This window comes from Triticum dicoccoides, chromosome 6B (genome assembly GCF_002162155.2).
Source record: "Triticum dicoccoides isolate Atlit2015 ecotype Zavitan chromosome 6B, WEW_v2.0, whole genome shotgun sequence".
In the NCBI taxonomy this organism is placed as follows: Eukaryota; Viridiplantae; Streptophyta; class Magnoliopsida; order Poales; family Poaceae; genus Triticum; species Triticum dicoccoides.
In genome coordinates this window covers 228,836,620-228,854,155 of record NC_041391.1, presented here as the reverse complement: position 1 = coordinate 228,854,155, position 17,536 = coordinate 228,836,620, and the positions used below count along the sequence as shown (strand labels likewise).

General features: G+C 49.1%; 1 protein-coding gene across 1 annotated transcript; it reads left to right on the top strand.

Moving 5' to 3' along the window:
* The first annotated feature begins 6,963 nt into the window (after window positions 1-6,963).
* On the top strand, window positions 6,964-8,234 carry LOC119326368 (nicotianamine synthase 1). The gene has a single exon (XM_037600029.1). It carries the CDS (start codon window positions 7,029-7,031, stop codon window positions 8,016-8,018), a length of 990 nt encoding a protein of 329 aa, XP_037455926.1. The 5' UTR covers window positions 6,964-7,028; the 3' UTR covers window positions 8,019-8,234.
* Window positions 8,235-17,536: the final 9,302 nt, after the last annotated feature.

Below are 17,536 nucleotides of genomic sequence, written 5' to 3'. Positions count from 1 at the left end.
CTCGCGTAAGCGTATGCGTAATGTCGGTTCGGGCCGCTTCATCCAACAATACCGCCGAACCAAAGTATGACATGCTGGTAAGCAGTATGACTTGTATCGCCCACAACTCACTTGTTTTCTACTCGTGCATATAACATCTACGCATAAACCTGGCTCGGATGCCACTGTTGGGAACATAGTAATTTCAAAAAAAAAATCCTACGCACAGGCAAGATCATTGTGATGCATAGCAACGAGAGGGAGAGCGTATCTTCATACCCTTGAAGATCGCTAAGCGGAAGCGTTTATCAACACGGTTGATGTAGTCGTACACCTTCATGATCCGCCCCGATCAAGTATCGAACATACGGCACCTCCGCGTTTAGCACACGTTCAGCTCGATGACGTCCTCGCCTTCTTGATCCAGCAAGACGGGCGAAGTAGTAGATGAGTTCCGGCAGCACGACGGCATGATGACGGTGCTTGTGAAGAACAATCTCCGCAGGGCTTCGCCTAAGAACTACAGAAACTATGACAAAGGATAAACTAGAGGGGACGGGGTTGCCAACACACGGCTTGGTGTTTCTTGATCTGTCTTTGGTGCTAGCCCTGCCCCTCTATTTATATGTTGAGCCCTGGGGTCGAAACTTGGAGTAAAAGCCTCCTCAGAGTCGATTTTGCCCGAAAGGCAAGAGTCCTACACGGACTCCAGGGCTAGACGCTAGGGTTCCCGGCGTCTACCCCCTAGACGCCAGGGTTCCTGGCGTCTAGCCTCTAGTCTCCGCAAAACTTCCTTTTGCACTTTCCAAAAGCCTCGTGGGCTTTCTCCTTTGGCCCAAATAACGTGTTCTCGTACCCAAACATTTCGGGAAACATCCGGAACCCCTTCTGGTGAATTCCAGAACCCTTCCGGAGATCAAACACTATTATCCCATATATCAAACTTTATCTCCGGAACATTCCGGAGTTCCTCGTCATGTCCGTGATCTCATCCGGGACTCCAAATAACATTCGGTTACCAACATACATAACTCATATAATACTCTATCATCAACAAACGTTAAGCGTGCGGACCCTACGGGTTCGAGAACTATGTAGACATGACCGAGACACCTCTATGGTCAATAACCAATAGCGGAACCTGGATGCCCATATTGGCTCCTACATATTCTACGAAGATCTTTATCGGTCGAACCGCATAACAACATATGTTGTTCCCTTTGTCATCGGTATGTTACTTGCCCAAGATTTGATCATCAGTATCTCAATACCTAGTTCAATCTCGTTATCGGCAAGTCTCTTTACTCGTTCTATAATGCATCATCTCATAACTAACTCATTAGTCACATTGCTTGCAAGGCTTATAGTGATGTGCATTACCGAGAGGGCCCAGAGTTACCTCTCCGACAATCGGAGTGAAAAATCCTAATCTAGATTCATGCCAACCCAACAAACACCATCGGAGACACTTGTAGAGCACCTTTATAATCACCCAGTTACGTTGTGACGTTTGGTAGCACACAAAGTGTTCCTCCGGCATTCGGGAGTTGCATAATCTCATAGTCATAGGAACTTGTATAAGTCATGAAGAAAGTAGTGGCAATGAAACTAACACGATCATAATGCTAAGCTAACGGATGGGTCATGTCCATCACATCATTCTCCTAATGATGTGATCCCGTTCATCAAATGACAATGCATGTCTATGGTTAGGAAACATAACCATCTTTGATTAACGAGCTAGTCAAGTAGAGGCATACTAGGGACTATAGGTTTTGTCTATGTATTCACACATGTACTAAGTTTCCGGTTAATACAATTAAAACATGAATAATAAACATTTATCATGATATAAGGAAATAAATAATAACTTGATTATTGCCTCTAGGGCATATTTCCTTCACTTTTATGCAAGTCAGCTATGTAATCTGTCCCTCTGTCACCTACTAGGAACAGACCATCACCTGAGCAATCTAGATAGCATGTGTTTGCAAACTCACATGCTTTCTCAACTTGTTTCCTGATTTTAGGGCATACATTGCCTGGCCACTTGTCTAATTCAATCTGCTTGTTATAATGCCTACTCATAAGCTGCTTGTATATTCTGTCAACTATAGTAAGTATTGGCAGCTCCCAAGCCTCCAGAATATACCTGCAAATGTCACATTATGTTGTTCAGTAACCTAACCATCAAATGACCTAAGCATGAAAAATAACCTAACCATCAAAAGATGATCATGCTAACCTGTTAAAAACTTCACATATATTGTTCAGTAGTATATCATATTTTTGCAAATCACTCGGAAAGGCTTTCACCCAAGTGTTGGGTTCCAGCTCATGAAGCCACTTGTGAGCATCTGCATTAAGTAGATTCATTTCCTCCATCCCCTTCTCATATACCTGAACTATGTTGCTCCTTGCTATCTTCCATAGTTAGTTCTTCAAAATATCCCCTTTGAAATGTTGCTGGTAGTTCTGCCATGTGTGCCTCACACAAAATTTGTGCTCTGACAAAGGGAATAGTTGTTCAACAGCACTAATGAGACCCTACACATTGCATGAATGAAAGGCTTTAACTATATGGACAAACAACAACAAGTGCATGAAGCAAGTACAAGATGAAGGTCAACAGTACTAGAATATACCTTTTGCTTGTTTGACATGATAGTCCAGGGTTTAATGTTGATAATGCCAAGATCCCTTTTCAGTGTGTCAAGGAACCACACCCAGTTAGGGGTGTCCTCCACTTCAACAACAACAATTGCTATTGGAAAGATGCAATTATTTGGATCAACACCAATAGCTGCAAGTAGTTGACCTCTGTACCTTGTTTTTATGTGGCAGCCATCAAGGAAGATCACTGGCATGCAACCCAAAAGGAATCCTCTCTTGCAAGCATCGAGACACATATATATATAGCTTGTTGAACCTTGTATTCTCATCAAGTGAGACATAGAATGATCAGCCAGGGTTGCTTCTCCTGACTTCATTAGCATAATTCCATATAAGCTTGTACTGCCCTTCTTCATCACCATATACTATTTTCATTACCAACATTCTAGCTCTTTGCAACTTCATCCTGCCTGGTGTCATATGCCATTCTTTCTGAACAACCCTAGAAAAGTTCATAAGGTTCATGTCTTGATCAGCCCTGAACATCTCTAGGTACTTATGTGCTAGGAATTTAGCTGTGAAAGCCCTAATCTTCCACTTCTTGCTGCATGTATGCTCACTCACATATCTTTTCACTATGAAAGCCATGGTCTTGTTGTCATATGATGCCCACAAGTACCATGTGCAGTCTTCATCACACTTTGCTTTCAATCTCTTCCTGTCATTCACAGGCAACTTGATATCAACTCTGTTCTGACATGAGTACTCTTTGATGGCAGTCCTTAACAGCTCTACACTCTCAAACACATGCCCAACATGAAACCTTGGCTTATTAAGATCCTCTTCTCTGAAAGATTTGAGCTTCAAATTGAGCTCTTCAACATCTGAATCAGGTGCCCACAAATCATCATTCTCTGACATGTCTTCATCAGAGTGGCATTCTTGTTTCCCTTTCTGTTGTTTGGTAGGAACTAATCTATCTTTCCCTTTTTGCTTTGCTTTCTCATTTGATTTCTTTTCATCTCTCTGCTCACGTTCATCCTCATCTACATTATCTGCATATAAATCATCATCATCATGTCCTACCTCATTGTCATTGTCCACAAGCATATTAGGTTCATAATCTTCATCATCACTATCAGTTGCTCCATCCTCTTCTTCCATTTCATAGTTCACCTGGTTTTGCCTGGCACTCCTCCTCACTCTCATGTTTCCACCTGCATCACCTTCTACCTCTGCATGTTCTTCATCTCTTTGATTACCATCCTCTGTCTCAACTGATACCCTCTTAAAAAACTCATACTGGTTGACATCCTCCTCCTCATCACAATCAGGATACACAACTTGAATAGGAATAGGTGTTGCTTCCTCTCCTTTTCCTGCCTCTGCTTCTAGTTGAACTTCTCCATGTTCTGCTTCTGCCTCAGCTTCTCCATGCTCTGCTTCTGCCTCGGCATTCTCTGCATTCTCTACATTGCTATGAACTCTTCTTGTTGGGCTGAAAATTGGTGGCAGAGTTGCTCTTGGATGATTCACAACAGCATCCTCACTAAGGTTTGAAGAGAAGCTATCATCATGATCCAAAAAGTGGTGACCAATATCAAGAAACATTAGCATTCTGGAAGCCTGTTCATCATCACTAATTGCCTTGAGAGCATTTCTGCTAAGTATGAGGATGGGGACACAGTAGAAAACGCCCATCTACATAGGAACGGTTACTGCCTTGGCCAACAAAAAATCCACCATGGTTGATCTGCACCGAAAAATTGTTGCATCGATGACCTGATAGAACAACAACACCAGTATATGCATCACAATCGATGTTATCTTAAATTTGGTAACATCTCAAAAACTCTAAGCCCCAATTCCCTTAACCCCCAATTCCTGACTGAAAACCCTAGAACAATCGGTCCTACCTTGCAACTAGAACACATCTATGATGGAAATGCGGCCCTAAAAGGGGGTCTTTTGACGATGAAAATGCACAAACAGGCTCGGGTTCAATTGGGGGCGGATACTTACTGTAAACAGGGGTGGCGCCCCTTCTGCGCGACAAACAGGGGCCATCCCCGACGCCTCCGACGAGAAGAGCACGCGCGGCGGCGCTGCCCGTGCAACCGCTAACGAGCTCCACGCCTCAACTCGCCTGCACCTTGACGATCGCCGGGGGGCGGCGGTGTCGCCTATGCAGCAGCCGCTCCCATGTTTCTAATCGAAGACGAAGAGGCGACGTGACTGGAAGAGGGGTGAATGGGTGGATTCCGTTGCGGCTAGAGGGCTAAATGCAAAAGAGCGACGGCGACGCCTCCGCGGTTCGCCACCTGGCCTGGACGACTGGTCAACACGTGGTCAACAACGCTGTACCCACCGTGTACGTGCTACAGTGACCATATTTTCACATCACATCGTATTTAGTGACCATATCGAGCGTATTCCTAAGTTCAGGGACCGTACCGTGCTTCAGTCGCAACTAGAGTGACCATGAGTGTATTTATCTCTTAGGGTTTTTGACCCGACCCGAACACGGATTGGGTTGTCTGAGCCAGGCCGGCGGGGCGCTGGGTCGGTTCGAGTCCCGTGTCGGTCGGATTGGATTGCACATCACTACGATCAGGCGGTCTGTTTTTTACAATGCGAGGCATGTTGTCTTCTCTTTTCTTTACATTTTATTCATTTTTTACAATAAAACGTATTGCCTTCTCTGTTACGTAGTAGTACATTATAACTCCAAATCCACACAGAGCCTTCGGAAAGAGCGTTTAGGGTTAGCAAGGTAACTGGGTACCTTTGCGTTCAGTTGGTGCCGTAGCTAGTTTCCTCTCCCTTCGCCGGCTGCTACAGAGACGGGAGGGGGGGACCTCAGATCTATGCATCACGTGTGTGCTCGGTAGGGTTAGGGTTGAGGGAGACGGTGTTGAGGCTGTTGCGTCTGAACAAGTTTCCCCGGGCTTCAGTCGCGGCCTCTTGCCTTCACCTTTTTTTCTTGCCTCTTGCCTTCATCTAGGAGCCAGCGGGGGTGGGGTTCCCTGGATCTCGTTGGTATGATTTTCAGTTGTTGTTCACACTCTTTCTTCGTGTGCTGTGTTGCTGGACGGATATCATGCTTTGCCCGGGTGGTTGGCTCGACCGCGACATCCAAACTGGATCCTAGTTCTCTTCCATCTCAAAGGGGCACATATAGCGATACTCAAAAGGCACAGATGGCGAAGGTTGGTGCAGGCGTGTTGGATGCACAATTGTGTCATAGTATTTTCAGTGCCGAAGCGAAGAAGGGGGGCAGTGTGGCCGCGATTATGCCGTGGTTGAAGATGTTGACATGTTTTGGGTATGCATGGCTATAGATTTGTGTTGCAGGGGTCTTCTCAAGATGATAGCACGGAGCTTCGGATGTCTTTATTTTTTCCGGTTGTTTTAGGGTGCTGTAACACCCCCAATGTCATGCTACAGTAATCTCATGCCTAATGATGATATGTCATCATAATTATTTTACTAATCCTCATTTTGTTTCAAACCAAACTCAAATTTAAATTCGAATGCCAAGTCGAGTTATAATTTTATAAAGCAGTAAATTAAAAATGTTCCTTAGGTTGAAAATATTCACTGCATAATTTTCATACATTAAAAATCTTTTTTGAAATTAAAATGCCTATGGATATTAAATAGTGGACCAGAGGCACCCGTTTAGCCCTTTTAAATGCAATTATAATTTAAATGATTTCAATTTGGCCCCCAACTTTTTGTGCGACCCCAAAATTTTGTGCTTAATTTATGTGCCAAGTTTCAGTTATAGCAAAAATCGTTTGCTGCATAATCTAATTGCAAAAGTGTGGTGGAAATATTACAGGAAATAAAAGGGAAAATATGGGAGACCTACTGTGCACTTAGGCCTGCTAAGCTACAGTGTGGCCCAGCCCACCTTGATAAGTTTAAAATGAAGGATGGTGAAGGCCTTTACTCTAGGCTTGCACTCATCAGTTTGAAATTGTTCGAAATTTCCGCATATTTCAGTGAGTTCAGAAATTTATCTAATATCGGTATTTTAAAGTTGCCCTCCTCATCCATGTTTGGAGACCCCAACACGTGGGACCCAAACTGGACGAACGCAATCTTCATGGATATTAGTATAAACAAAATGTTGTCAACTTCAGCATAGCGACATGAGCCTCTAAGATTATACTACATTTTCAAACACGTAAAAGTCTGTCGAGAGGCATGAAACCCGCCTGGCCATGGATGCATGAAGCGTGCACAATCAAAAGCGTCTTTTTCCTTAGCTGCAGGCCGGCGCGAAATCGCGCACAACAAAAGAAGTCTCACCACTGCTATATATACGCCCATGTATCCATTTCAAAACTCATCGAGCAGCTGTAGCATTCAGCGGCACACATTTTCTCCTGCTTCCAGAGTTCTTCCGGTCACCAACAAGCAATTATAACATGGATGCCCAGAACAAGGAGGTCGCTGCTCTCATCGAGAAGATCGCCGGTCTCCAGGCCGCCATCGCCGAGCTACCGTCGCTGAGCCCGTCCCCCGAGGTCGACAGGCTCTTCACCGACCTCGTCACGGCCTGCGTCCCGCCGAGCCCCGTCGACGTGGCGAAGCTCAGCCCGGAGCACCAGAGGATGCGGGAGGCGCTCATCCGCCTGTGCTCCGCTGCCGAGGGGAAACTCGAGGCGCACTACGCCGACCTGCTCGCCACCTTCGACAACCCCCTCGACCACCTCGGCCGCTTCCCCTACTACAGCAACTACGTCAACCTCAGCAGGCTAGAGTACGAGCTCCTGGCGCGCCACGTGCCGGGCATCGCGCCGGCGCGCGTCGCCTTCGTCGGCTCCGGCCCGCTGCCGTTCAGCTCCTTCGTCCTCGCCGCGCACCACCTGCCCGACGCGCAGTTCGACAACTACGACCTGTGCGGCGCGGCGAACGAGCGCGCCAGGAAGCTGTTCGGCGCGAGCGAGGACGGCGTGGGCGCGCGCATGAAGTTCCACACGGCGGACGTCGCCGACCTCACGCAGGAGCTCGGCGCGTACGACGTGGTCTTCCTCGCCGCGCTCGTCGGCATGGCGGCCGAGGAGAAGGCCAAGGTGATAGCCCACCTGGGTGCGCACATGGTGGAGGGGGCGTCCCTGGTCGTGCGGAGCGCCCACGGCGCGCGCGGCTTCCTGTACCCCATCGTAGACCCGGAGGACATCAGGCGGGGCGGGTTCGAGGTGCTGGCCGTGCACCACCCAGAAGGTGAGGTGATCAACTCTGTCATCGTCGCCCGTAAGGCCGTCGACGCGCAGCTCAGTGGGCCGCAGAACGGAGACGCGCACGCACGGGGCGCGGTGCCGCTGGTCAGCTCGCCATGCAGCTTCTCCACCAAGATGGAGGCGGGCGCGCTTGAGAAGAGCGAGGAGTTGGCCACCAAAGAGCTGGCCTTCTGATTTCAAAATGTGCGTGCTGATCATCTCTCCTCAACTCGTCATTCTGTCGCCTGCGATCGTGGTAAATTTCCTACTCGTGTGTGTTTTTGATGTTTGTGCCTTGTGGAGTTGTGGTGTTAATTTACACTCGCTACACAGTACCACTTGTATTTGTACCTGGAGTAGTGGTTTGTAAGAGAAATAATGTGTGATTTGAAGTGCAATTGCTAAATAATACTCCCTCCGTCCCACAACATAAGAACGTTTTTCAAGCTAACATTGCGAGACGGAGGGAGTAAGAAAGGGCAGTGTTATGTAGCCGACGATTCTTTAGCCGATGCACGACACTAGCTAATCACCGTTAGATTAAATTCCTCTGTAAATAAAGAACGTGAGATCCTACCATCGTCCACACGGTGTCCAGTAAAGGTGGTGTGCGAAGCTACCATTAACTCCCTAAAAACTCCAGTTTGCTATCTCCAAATACTCCCTCGTTTCGAATTATAAAATGTTCTAACCATTTTCTGAATCGAATATATTTACTGTGTTTGTTTACTCATTTCAGTCCGTATGTAGTTCATATTTAAAGTAATTTCAATTTCCAAGCATCCTACAATTTGGAATAAAGTTGATAATTAGTAAGCCGACACAAACAATATGCAAGTATATAGTAAGAGGCCTCCGAGTGCGTACACCCCAGACATTGAGCCATTCACACCTCGATACACTACTCGCAGAACCATCGCCACTCCCGCCTCAAATCATTGCAAGGCGTCTGCAGCAGAATGTGTACTGCTCAAGGCACTAGGCATCTCTGATTCTAATCTGGAGATCAATGAGGATGCAATCCAAGAATTCAAGCTGCTCTTCGGCTCGCCGTTGCACGAGCAGCATCTGAGGCCATTCCGGCCATCTTTCGTAAGATAGTGCCACCGGATCTTGGGAGGGCTGTGATGAGCGGAAGAGCGGTCCCGTCATAGGCTCTTCGCGCTTGGTGTTGGTGTGGATTTATTTTATGAACCCCCATCTCGAGATGTTGTGCTGGAACGTGCGTGGATTGCATAATCCTACGAAACCTAAATCCTTGAGGGAGTTCATTAGCATGGTGAGAGTAAACCTTGCCTGTCTACAAGAAACCAAATTGGAGACATTTGATGCTTTCATGGTCATGCAATTTATTGGTCCTGCGTTTGTCGACTTCTAGTTCTTGCCTGCTACTCAATCTTCTGGAGGTATATTGGTTCCCTAGGACCCCGCTGCTCAGTCTATGGACAGCTTCTCGTATGACACAAACTTCCTTACTCGCAAGGTGAATGAGATCGACGGAAGCTCTTGGTGGATCTCAGTTGTCTATGGGCCGTAGAGCTTTCCTGACAAAGCCCAATACCTCTTGGATCTTAGGGCTCGTCATGCTGCGTGCTCTGGACCGTGGCTCGTGCTTGGTGACTTCAATATGATCTTGAGAGCCTCTGAGAAAAGCAACATTAATCTGGATCGTCGGACTATGAACATATTCAGTGCATTTGTGGACGAACATGAATTAAGGGAGATTTACATGCATGGCCAGCAATATACATGGAGCAATGAAAGGGATACACCTACGCTGACCATGATTGACATGGTCCTTACGTCGATTGATTGGGAACTCCTACACCCTGACAATCTCTTGCAAGCTTTGTCCACTCGATCTCTGACCATGCGCCCCTTTTGCTTTCTCTCAATAGTGCTTACCAACCAAAGAGGAGGTTTTGATTTGAGCTGTTTTGGTGCAAGATGGAGGGCTTTGAGGAGGCAGTTCGCGAGCCTTGAACTTGTAGTCATCTTATCACTGATCTGTTCAAGCGTCTGGATGCGCTGTTGTGTAACACAATGTTTGCTCTACAAGCCTGGGGACAGAGAAAGGTGGGGCACGTTAAACTTCAAATAGCTATCGCCAACACAGTCATCCTGTGGCTTGACGTGGCTATGGACTCGCGGCAACTCTGTGCTGGTGAGCTATGGTTAAGACGCATGCTTAAGCTAGTTGTTCTAGGCTTGGCCTCACTAGAAAGAACAACTGCATGCCAACACTCCCGTGTTCGCTGGCTCAAGGAGGGAGACGCCAACACCAAGCTTTTTCGGCTTGTGCTCAATGGAAGACGCACAAAATAAAATCATACCCTCTGTCCAGGCCAACGACATCACTTATAGTGAGCAGCAAGATAAGGAGGAGGCATTATTTGAGGCCTACTATTGACCTCGCCGCCATTTTTCTATGTCCTAGGTCCATTGAAGCCGAGAAGAAGGCCGCCACAGCCGCGGCTTTGACCTACCGACTAGAGGGTATAACTCATTTAACCCGCTCCTGTTTATCTCTGTGTTGATCGCACTAGCTATTTGTGTAGATCTTTCTGCTATGCGTCTAGTACGTGCTTACGTGATCAAATATCAGTACGTGTTTAATACTGTCAATGCCATGCTCATGATTGTTATTTTTATAATTCAATCAAAAAATTGCTAATATAATCAATCAAAAAAATTCATGCCGTTGCTGCCACCACTGCCGCCGTGGCTTCTGCCTGGCCTACGGAGAGTATGACTCATTTATCCCGCTCCTGTTTATTTATGTGTTAGCCATACTAGCATTATGTACACACGTGTCTGCTGTTTGCGTAGTAAGTGCTTATCTAAATCATAATCAGTATGTTGTTAATTTTGTCGATGTCACTCTTATGATTATTTTCTGGATTAAAGTAATCAAAAAACTGCCCATTTACTCTGCAGTTAATTTACACACGTACATGTACATGTATCGGAATTGCTAATTAAAAGAACACCCGATAAAACTACTTTCAGGGGGAGTTTTTATGGGATTTATTGGAGATGCTCTTAGTACGAAAGTTTTGCCTGTAAATATGCCAACGTATTGTTGTGGCAATTTTTTTTAATTTTTTTTGCACCCCTATAACAAGCTGGCTCTTCACCCTATCGCTCGCGTAACCCTATCGCTCGCGTCGCTCCCTGGGGGGCGGCTCGGGCAACCTAGCCGCCGCCGCCCCCGCTCCCCTTTCCTCCCACGCTCCGCCCGCCACCGCCGGAGGAGGCCGACGGGCAAAGCCCACTCGGCGGACGGCGGTGGCGGGGCACCCTCTCGCGCGCCGCAAGTCTTCGGCCCTGGACGAAGGCCTGCATCCGGCGGCGGATACGTCTGGCCAGGCGCGGGCAAGCCGGGGCGGCGGCCCCGGGCTCGGCGGCGGCGCTGTTTCCTTCTCTCCCTCGTCGGGAGAGTGGGGGGCGGCGCTGAGGCTGGCCATCATCGATCTGGTGCGGCGCATCTGGTGGCGTGCGGCGTGCCTGTGAGTTCGGCCGTGAGAACGGCGAGCCGTAGGCGTGCCAGATCTGGAGGTATTGCCCCTCTTCCTTCCATGCATCCCTTCCCAGTCCCCGGTTCGGTTTGGATCTTGCCGGATCCACCTCCGGTGTGTTCTGGTGGAGCAGATCGGTGTCCGGGGGAAACCTTGGCTGCCTTAGGCTGACCGGCAGCGGCGACGCCGATTTTTGGCGCCGCTTTCCTCCTTGGGGGCGTTGCTGAGGGCACCATCTCTCCTCTCCAACCCATGTCCGGGTGAAAGCCCAAGATCCGATGCGGATCGGGCGTCGGCGGCGCCCTGTGCACCGTAACCTTCCTGGAGGCGACGCCAAGGACATTGGGATCGGATGGAAGGGTCTGCAGGTGAGGGGTGGGGGTGTGCTGCCTCCCTTCGGTGGAGCGGTGTTTCGTTCTACATATTCTTGGCGGCGGCTCTTGGCGGCATGGAGCAGCGGAGGCTTGGCGTCAGATGTGTGGTGACAGACACGCGCAGGAGGTCGACGCTGTCTGGCGTCGTGGTGGCGTCGGCGGCAGCGAGACCGGGCAAGGCCGTTACAACAGTACAGCTCTGAAGATGGATATGTGGTAGGTGGTTGTGGCGGCCTCATACCCGGCGGGCTGCCTGGTTGAGGAGCACGCCGAACTGGTGGGTGCCCATACCCGGCAGGCGTCCAGGTTGGGATCTCAGTCTTAGATGTTAGGTTTGGCTGCGAGGTCTGTTTGGTATTAGGCCCAGACCATCAGCACCCCTTCATCAGTTAGATAGGAGTAGCGACAGAGGTTGCGAAGATGGTGGCTTTGGTCTTACTGTTGTACGACTTTGTAAGGTTTTGTGCTAATAATTAATAAAGTGGCCGTATGCATCGACCAGATGCTGAGGCCGGGGGTATTCCTCCTTTTCGAAAAAAAAAACGTATGCAGGCCAACGATTTTACACCTAACAAGGCTCTGAAATAAACGGAAAGGCTACAGAATTGGTGTACGTACGTAGTACGTACGCATCGCCCTCCAAGATGAAGCTTTGCAACTCGAATCCTCCTGGTTCACGCAGTGCTTGGCACGCACGCACATCTCTCCTCGAGTCCGACTCCACCTCGGCGACCCTCCGCCGGATAAAAGCCTAGCTAGGGGCTTCCCGGCAACTCACAACACCCTCGCCGATCCCTCCTGTCCTTCCTCCGTAACCTTCAGCACACGCCCGCTCTCATGACGATGCAGGACCAGATCCGTCGTGATCTCGAGCGCCGCAGGAAGGTCGTCAACTCGGCGAGGGAGAGAGTTGCAAGGAAGTCCTTTGTGCCGCCATCGCCGTCGCCACGCCAATCGGCGCTCATCTCTTCCACGTCAAACGGCGCTGTCACCATGAACCGGGCCAACGCAGGGAAGGAAGGGGTAGCAAACAAACGCTCTGCTCCGCCGCCGCCGCCGCCGCAGCCGCACCGCCCCGAGGTCATCCCGTTCGCCAGAATCGCCACAACCAATGCTGCCGGCAAGAAGGTCGCTTACTTGGACCTGGGAGAAGCTCCGAAGAGGACGATGAGGACCCTGATCTTGTCCACCATGAAGGTTTCTGGCGTAGCGAGCGTGAGAATTCCCGACAAGTCATCTGCCTCTCCGTCAGCATGCCGATCCGCGATGATCTCTTCCATCTCAAACGGCCCTGCCGCCGTCAAGTCCCCGGCAAACGCTGCCAAGGAAGCGGTTGGAAAGAAACGCTCTGCTCCGCCGCCGTCGCTGCCGCACCAATCCGTCGCAACGACCAATGCTGCCGGCAAGAAGATCGCTTACATGGAGCTGGGAGAAGCTAAGAGGAGATGCACTGCCCCGCCGCGTCGATCCTCGCCGATCCCGACCGCGTCCACCGTGAAGGTTCCCACACCGCTGGAGTAGTAGTATGTTGCACCTGTGGCTTTGGCTATATTCAGTAGATCAGTGCTCGTGCTCCTGTCCGATATCAGTACTGAAAACTGGTGAAAAAGATTATTTTCTTGTAGTTGATCAGATACTTTGAATGGCCGACAATTGTTTCATCGATTACTGATTTGTCTGTCTTACTGAAGCTGATTCCCAGTTCACTGGCAATAGCTGCCCTATTTATCTGTCAATCCAATATTCCGATGTAAAATCGAAGGACTGGACACCATTATGTTTGTAAATGGAGGTGGCTTGTGCCCAGGAAGTTGTCTGCGAGGAAAATGCGCCACGACCACAAGCTTTATTTTCGACTTATGAAAAATCAAGCACAGCGCACAAAGGGCTCAACATATATCGGGGGTACAACATCATGCATGCATGCATCCATGTCGCTAGCACATTCACGAGGACGACCCTGAGATGGTCAAGCTGAACCCCGAGCCTTGCAGTGCGTCCTCGACGATCTTGTCCAGCCGCTCCGGCATCGCTGGCGTCATGTGGTTGCTCCAGTCCCCTACCACACCCTTCCGGAAGAAGGACTCGTGTGCCGCCGGACCTTGGCTGCCCGTCTTGTTCACCTCCATGTTTTTTTTAAGCTGAGGCAAAAGATTTGCCTCATATATTAATTAAGTAGAGAAGAGGTTTTGTTACAATAGGCACCCTTACACGGCATGAGTAATTACTCGCGCAAAATAATGGCCCCTAATTTCTTTGCCCCGGCGGTGACCCAAAGCTTTGCCTCATTGGCAATGGAAGCTAGTAAAATAGGCGGTGGAGCACACTTATGCCGAAAGACCCGTGCATTCCTTTCGTTCCAGACAGTCCACGACACGAGCATAGTCATCGAGGCCATCGCCTTTCTGTCGGGTACTCCTGTGCCGGTCAAATTTTCCCACCAACTCTTGACTGAAGCCTCCAAATGCCATGAAGAGGTGTCCAAATGCGTATGCTGAAATTTCTCAATGACCATCTTCCAAAGGCAGATGGTGTAACGGCACTTAAAAAAAAGATGAGGACCGCTCTCTTGCTCCCTTTTGCAAAGAGGGCAAAGACCACAGTTCGGTCAACCCCGCTTGGCGAGCCTATCCGCCGTCCAGATTCTATCTTGGGTTGCCAACCAAGCGAAGAACTTTGCCTTTGGAGGCGCCCAAGCCTTCCAAATCATGTGCTCCATGGGGGAGAGAACTAGCCCGAGGAATTGCGCTTGATATGCGGAGGCGGCGGTGTAGCACCCATCGGCCGTGTGCTTCCATATAATGGAATCCTCGGAAAGCTCACCAAGATGGAAGTTGTGCAAGAGCATCCAAAGGGTGAAGAATTGCCGGATGTGCTCGATGGAGACGGTCATGGAGGGGTTGATCTTGAGAATCCAATCATTGTTTTTGAGGGCCTCGCGCACCTTTCAATTTTTCCTCATGGAGGCCTCGAAAATTAGGGGAGCAACATCTTTTGGTTTGGCTCCCTGTAGCCAAGGGGATTCCCAGAAGGGCGTTTTGGCCCCATTCCCCACAGAAATGGTGGTTGAGGCATAGAAGAAAGACATGTCCGCCTCGTCACAAGGGTTGCCCAAACCGACCCACATCTTATTTGGCTCCGTCCATTCGAACCAAGGTCATCTCAGTCGCAAGGCGCGAGCAAACTTGGCGGTGTTAAGGACTCCAAGGCCACCGTACTCCGAAGGGCGGCAGACAATATTCCAATTAACCTTGGACTTTGCTCCCGTGGTCTTATCCGACCCGGACCACAGGAAAGCACGCTCCAGCTTGTTCAGATTTTGCAAGATGGACGGAGGGACAATCAAGGAGGTGATGAAGTAGACCGCAAGTGAGGAGATGACCGATTTTACTAATGTCGTGCGCCCAATGGTAGTAATGTTCTGCCCCTCATACGTAACCAATTTGCTCGCCACCTTGTCTTCAAGAAATTGGAAATCCGCCTTTTTCAGCTGCCAGACGGATAGCGGGAGGCCTAAGTACCTCCATGTTCTGCAAAGCATGCCGGCCACTGTGGCTTCCTTACCTCCATGTTCTTCAAGCTCTCGAAGCTGCACAGCTCCACGATGGACTGCACCACCCCGGCCGCCTCCTCCTCGCCGGAGAACGGGCACCCCATGAACTCCGCCAGCTTCTTCATGTTGCTCACGGGGTCCCGGAGCATCTGCTCGTACCGGAGGAAGAGCACCTGAGACAGGGTTGATCAGGGAGTATCAGATGCTTAAGGTGACCATTAGCGTCAAAATGCTTCCTGATCTGTTGAAGCATATCAGTGACCACAGTGAAAAGGATTAGGATAACCAGAGTTTTAGTTGACTCTAAAAGCATCATGATCCACATTATGAGTGCATTGTTGTAAATAGAACGTAATCCAAGTGCAATTTTTAAGGGAATTCTTTGAGTCAAGTAGTAGTACTTTTTCTTTGACAAGTCTCGGTCAATAGATTGGAATCATGATTCGACACTTTTGCGTCCCAAGTTGTATACACTTTCAGATCAGTTTGCAGCTTCGCATTCTGCAGACAACAAGTTACCCTATACAAGCTAGAATGCTGGATTTTGCCACTGAACTCTGCAGACCTCATCAGACACTAACATACTGAATTCTACACCAATTACAAAGAGGCAAGAGCACTAGAGACCCAGAAACTTGCAATGAATATGATGGTTTAATCCACAAATTTGCAAAAGGTAATCAAGTCGTCTCGAAACTTGCAATGTATGTGAAGATTCAGTCCACAACCAATCACAAACGGACAAATGGTGCCACGCTGGCCGCCTTGGCATATTTTCGAAAACACCCTTGACCTTTTTGAAAATCATACGCACAGTACAATCGAGCTTATGTTTGGGCGCGCCCGGTAAAACCAACTTTGTCCTCCAAATCTCCTCCTCTTGCTTTGTCTTTTTTCTAACACTTGTTGTTTGGGCTGCATCTGGAGGCAGCTTGTCTGCTCTGCCCCCTTGCTCCCATCTATGCACCGCGACCGTTGGCATAACATCCTACGGCTGCACCATTTTTTGTTTCCCGCGCCTCCAAAACAAGTGTGCGCCCATACCTGTATTCGTATGTAGCACTCATCTGGATGGTATTGACCACGTCCAATTCGTGGCGGTCACCGCCCGGCCCTTGCTGCAAGTAACTGATGTTCTCTGGCGCAGCAGCACTAGTACGGGGAGCGCGGCCGGAGCGGACACATGGGCGTGCGCGGTGGTCGCTTATGCCGCTCGCAAAATCGACGACGAGGACAAAGAGCATCTGACGGAGGTCGTGATTGTGTACAGGCCGGCGGGTGATGGAGGGGATAGCCGGGTGGTCTCCATGACCTCGTCTTGCGCCTTGAAGTCACGATCACGTAGTCGAGCGTGAAACAGAGGGAACATGAGGGTGTCCAACATCCACATGTTGGTGATCTCGAAGACGGCTTCGTATGTAGCACTCATCTGGATGGTATTGACCACGTCCAATTCGCGGCGGTCATCGCCCGGCCCTTGCTGCAAGTAACTGATGTTCTCTGGCGCAGCAGCACTAGTACGGGGAGCGCGGCCGGAGCGGACACATGGGCGTGCGCGGTGGTCGCTTATGCCGCTCGCAAAATCGACAACGAGGACAAAGAGCATCTGACGGAGGTCGTGATTGTGTACAGGCCGGCGGGTGATGGAGGGGATAGCCGGGTGGTCTCCATGACCTCGTCTTGCACCTTGAAGTCACGATCACGTAGTCGAGCGTGAAACAGAGGAAACATGAGGGTGTCCAACATCCGCATGTTGGTGATCTCGAAGACGGCAAGCCGACGGCCGGAGTGCAACAAGGCGCGAGAGGCGGCTCTCGGCCGTGGGAAGTATGAATCGGCTGAAGGAAATATGCCCTAGAGGCAATAATAAAGCTATTATTTTATATTTCTTTATATCATGATAAATGTTTATTATTCATGCTAAAATTGTATTAATCGGAAACTTGATACATGTGTCGATACATAGACAAACACTGTGTCCCTAGTGAGCCTTTACTTGACTAGCTCATTGATCAAAGATGGTTAAAGTTTCCTAACCATGGACATGAGTTGTCATTCAATAACGGGATCACATCATTAGAAGAATGATGTGATGGACAAGACCCATCCGTTAGCTTAGCATTATGATCGTTCAGTTTTGTTGCTATTGCTTTCTTCATGTCAAATACATATTCCTTCGACTATGAGATTATGCAACTCCCGGACACCGGAGGAATACCTTGTGTGCTATCAAACGTCACAACATAATTGAGTGATAATAAAGATGCT

Coding starts and splice junctions, on each gene's coding strand:
- LOC119326368 (XM_037600029.1), top strand. CDS start 7,029: ATGGATGCCCAGAACAAGGAGGTCGCTGCTCTCATCGAGAAGATCGCC.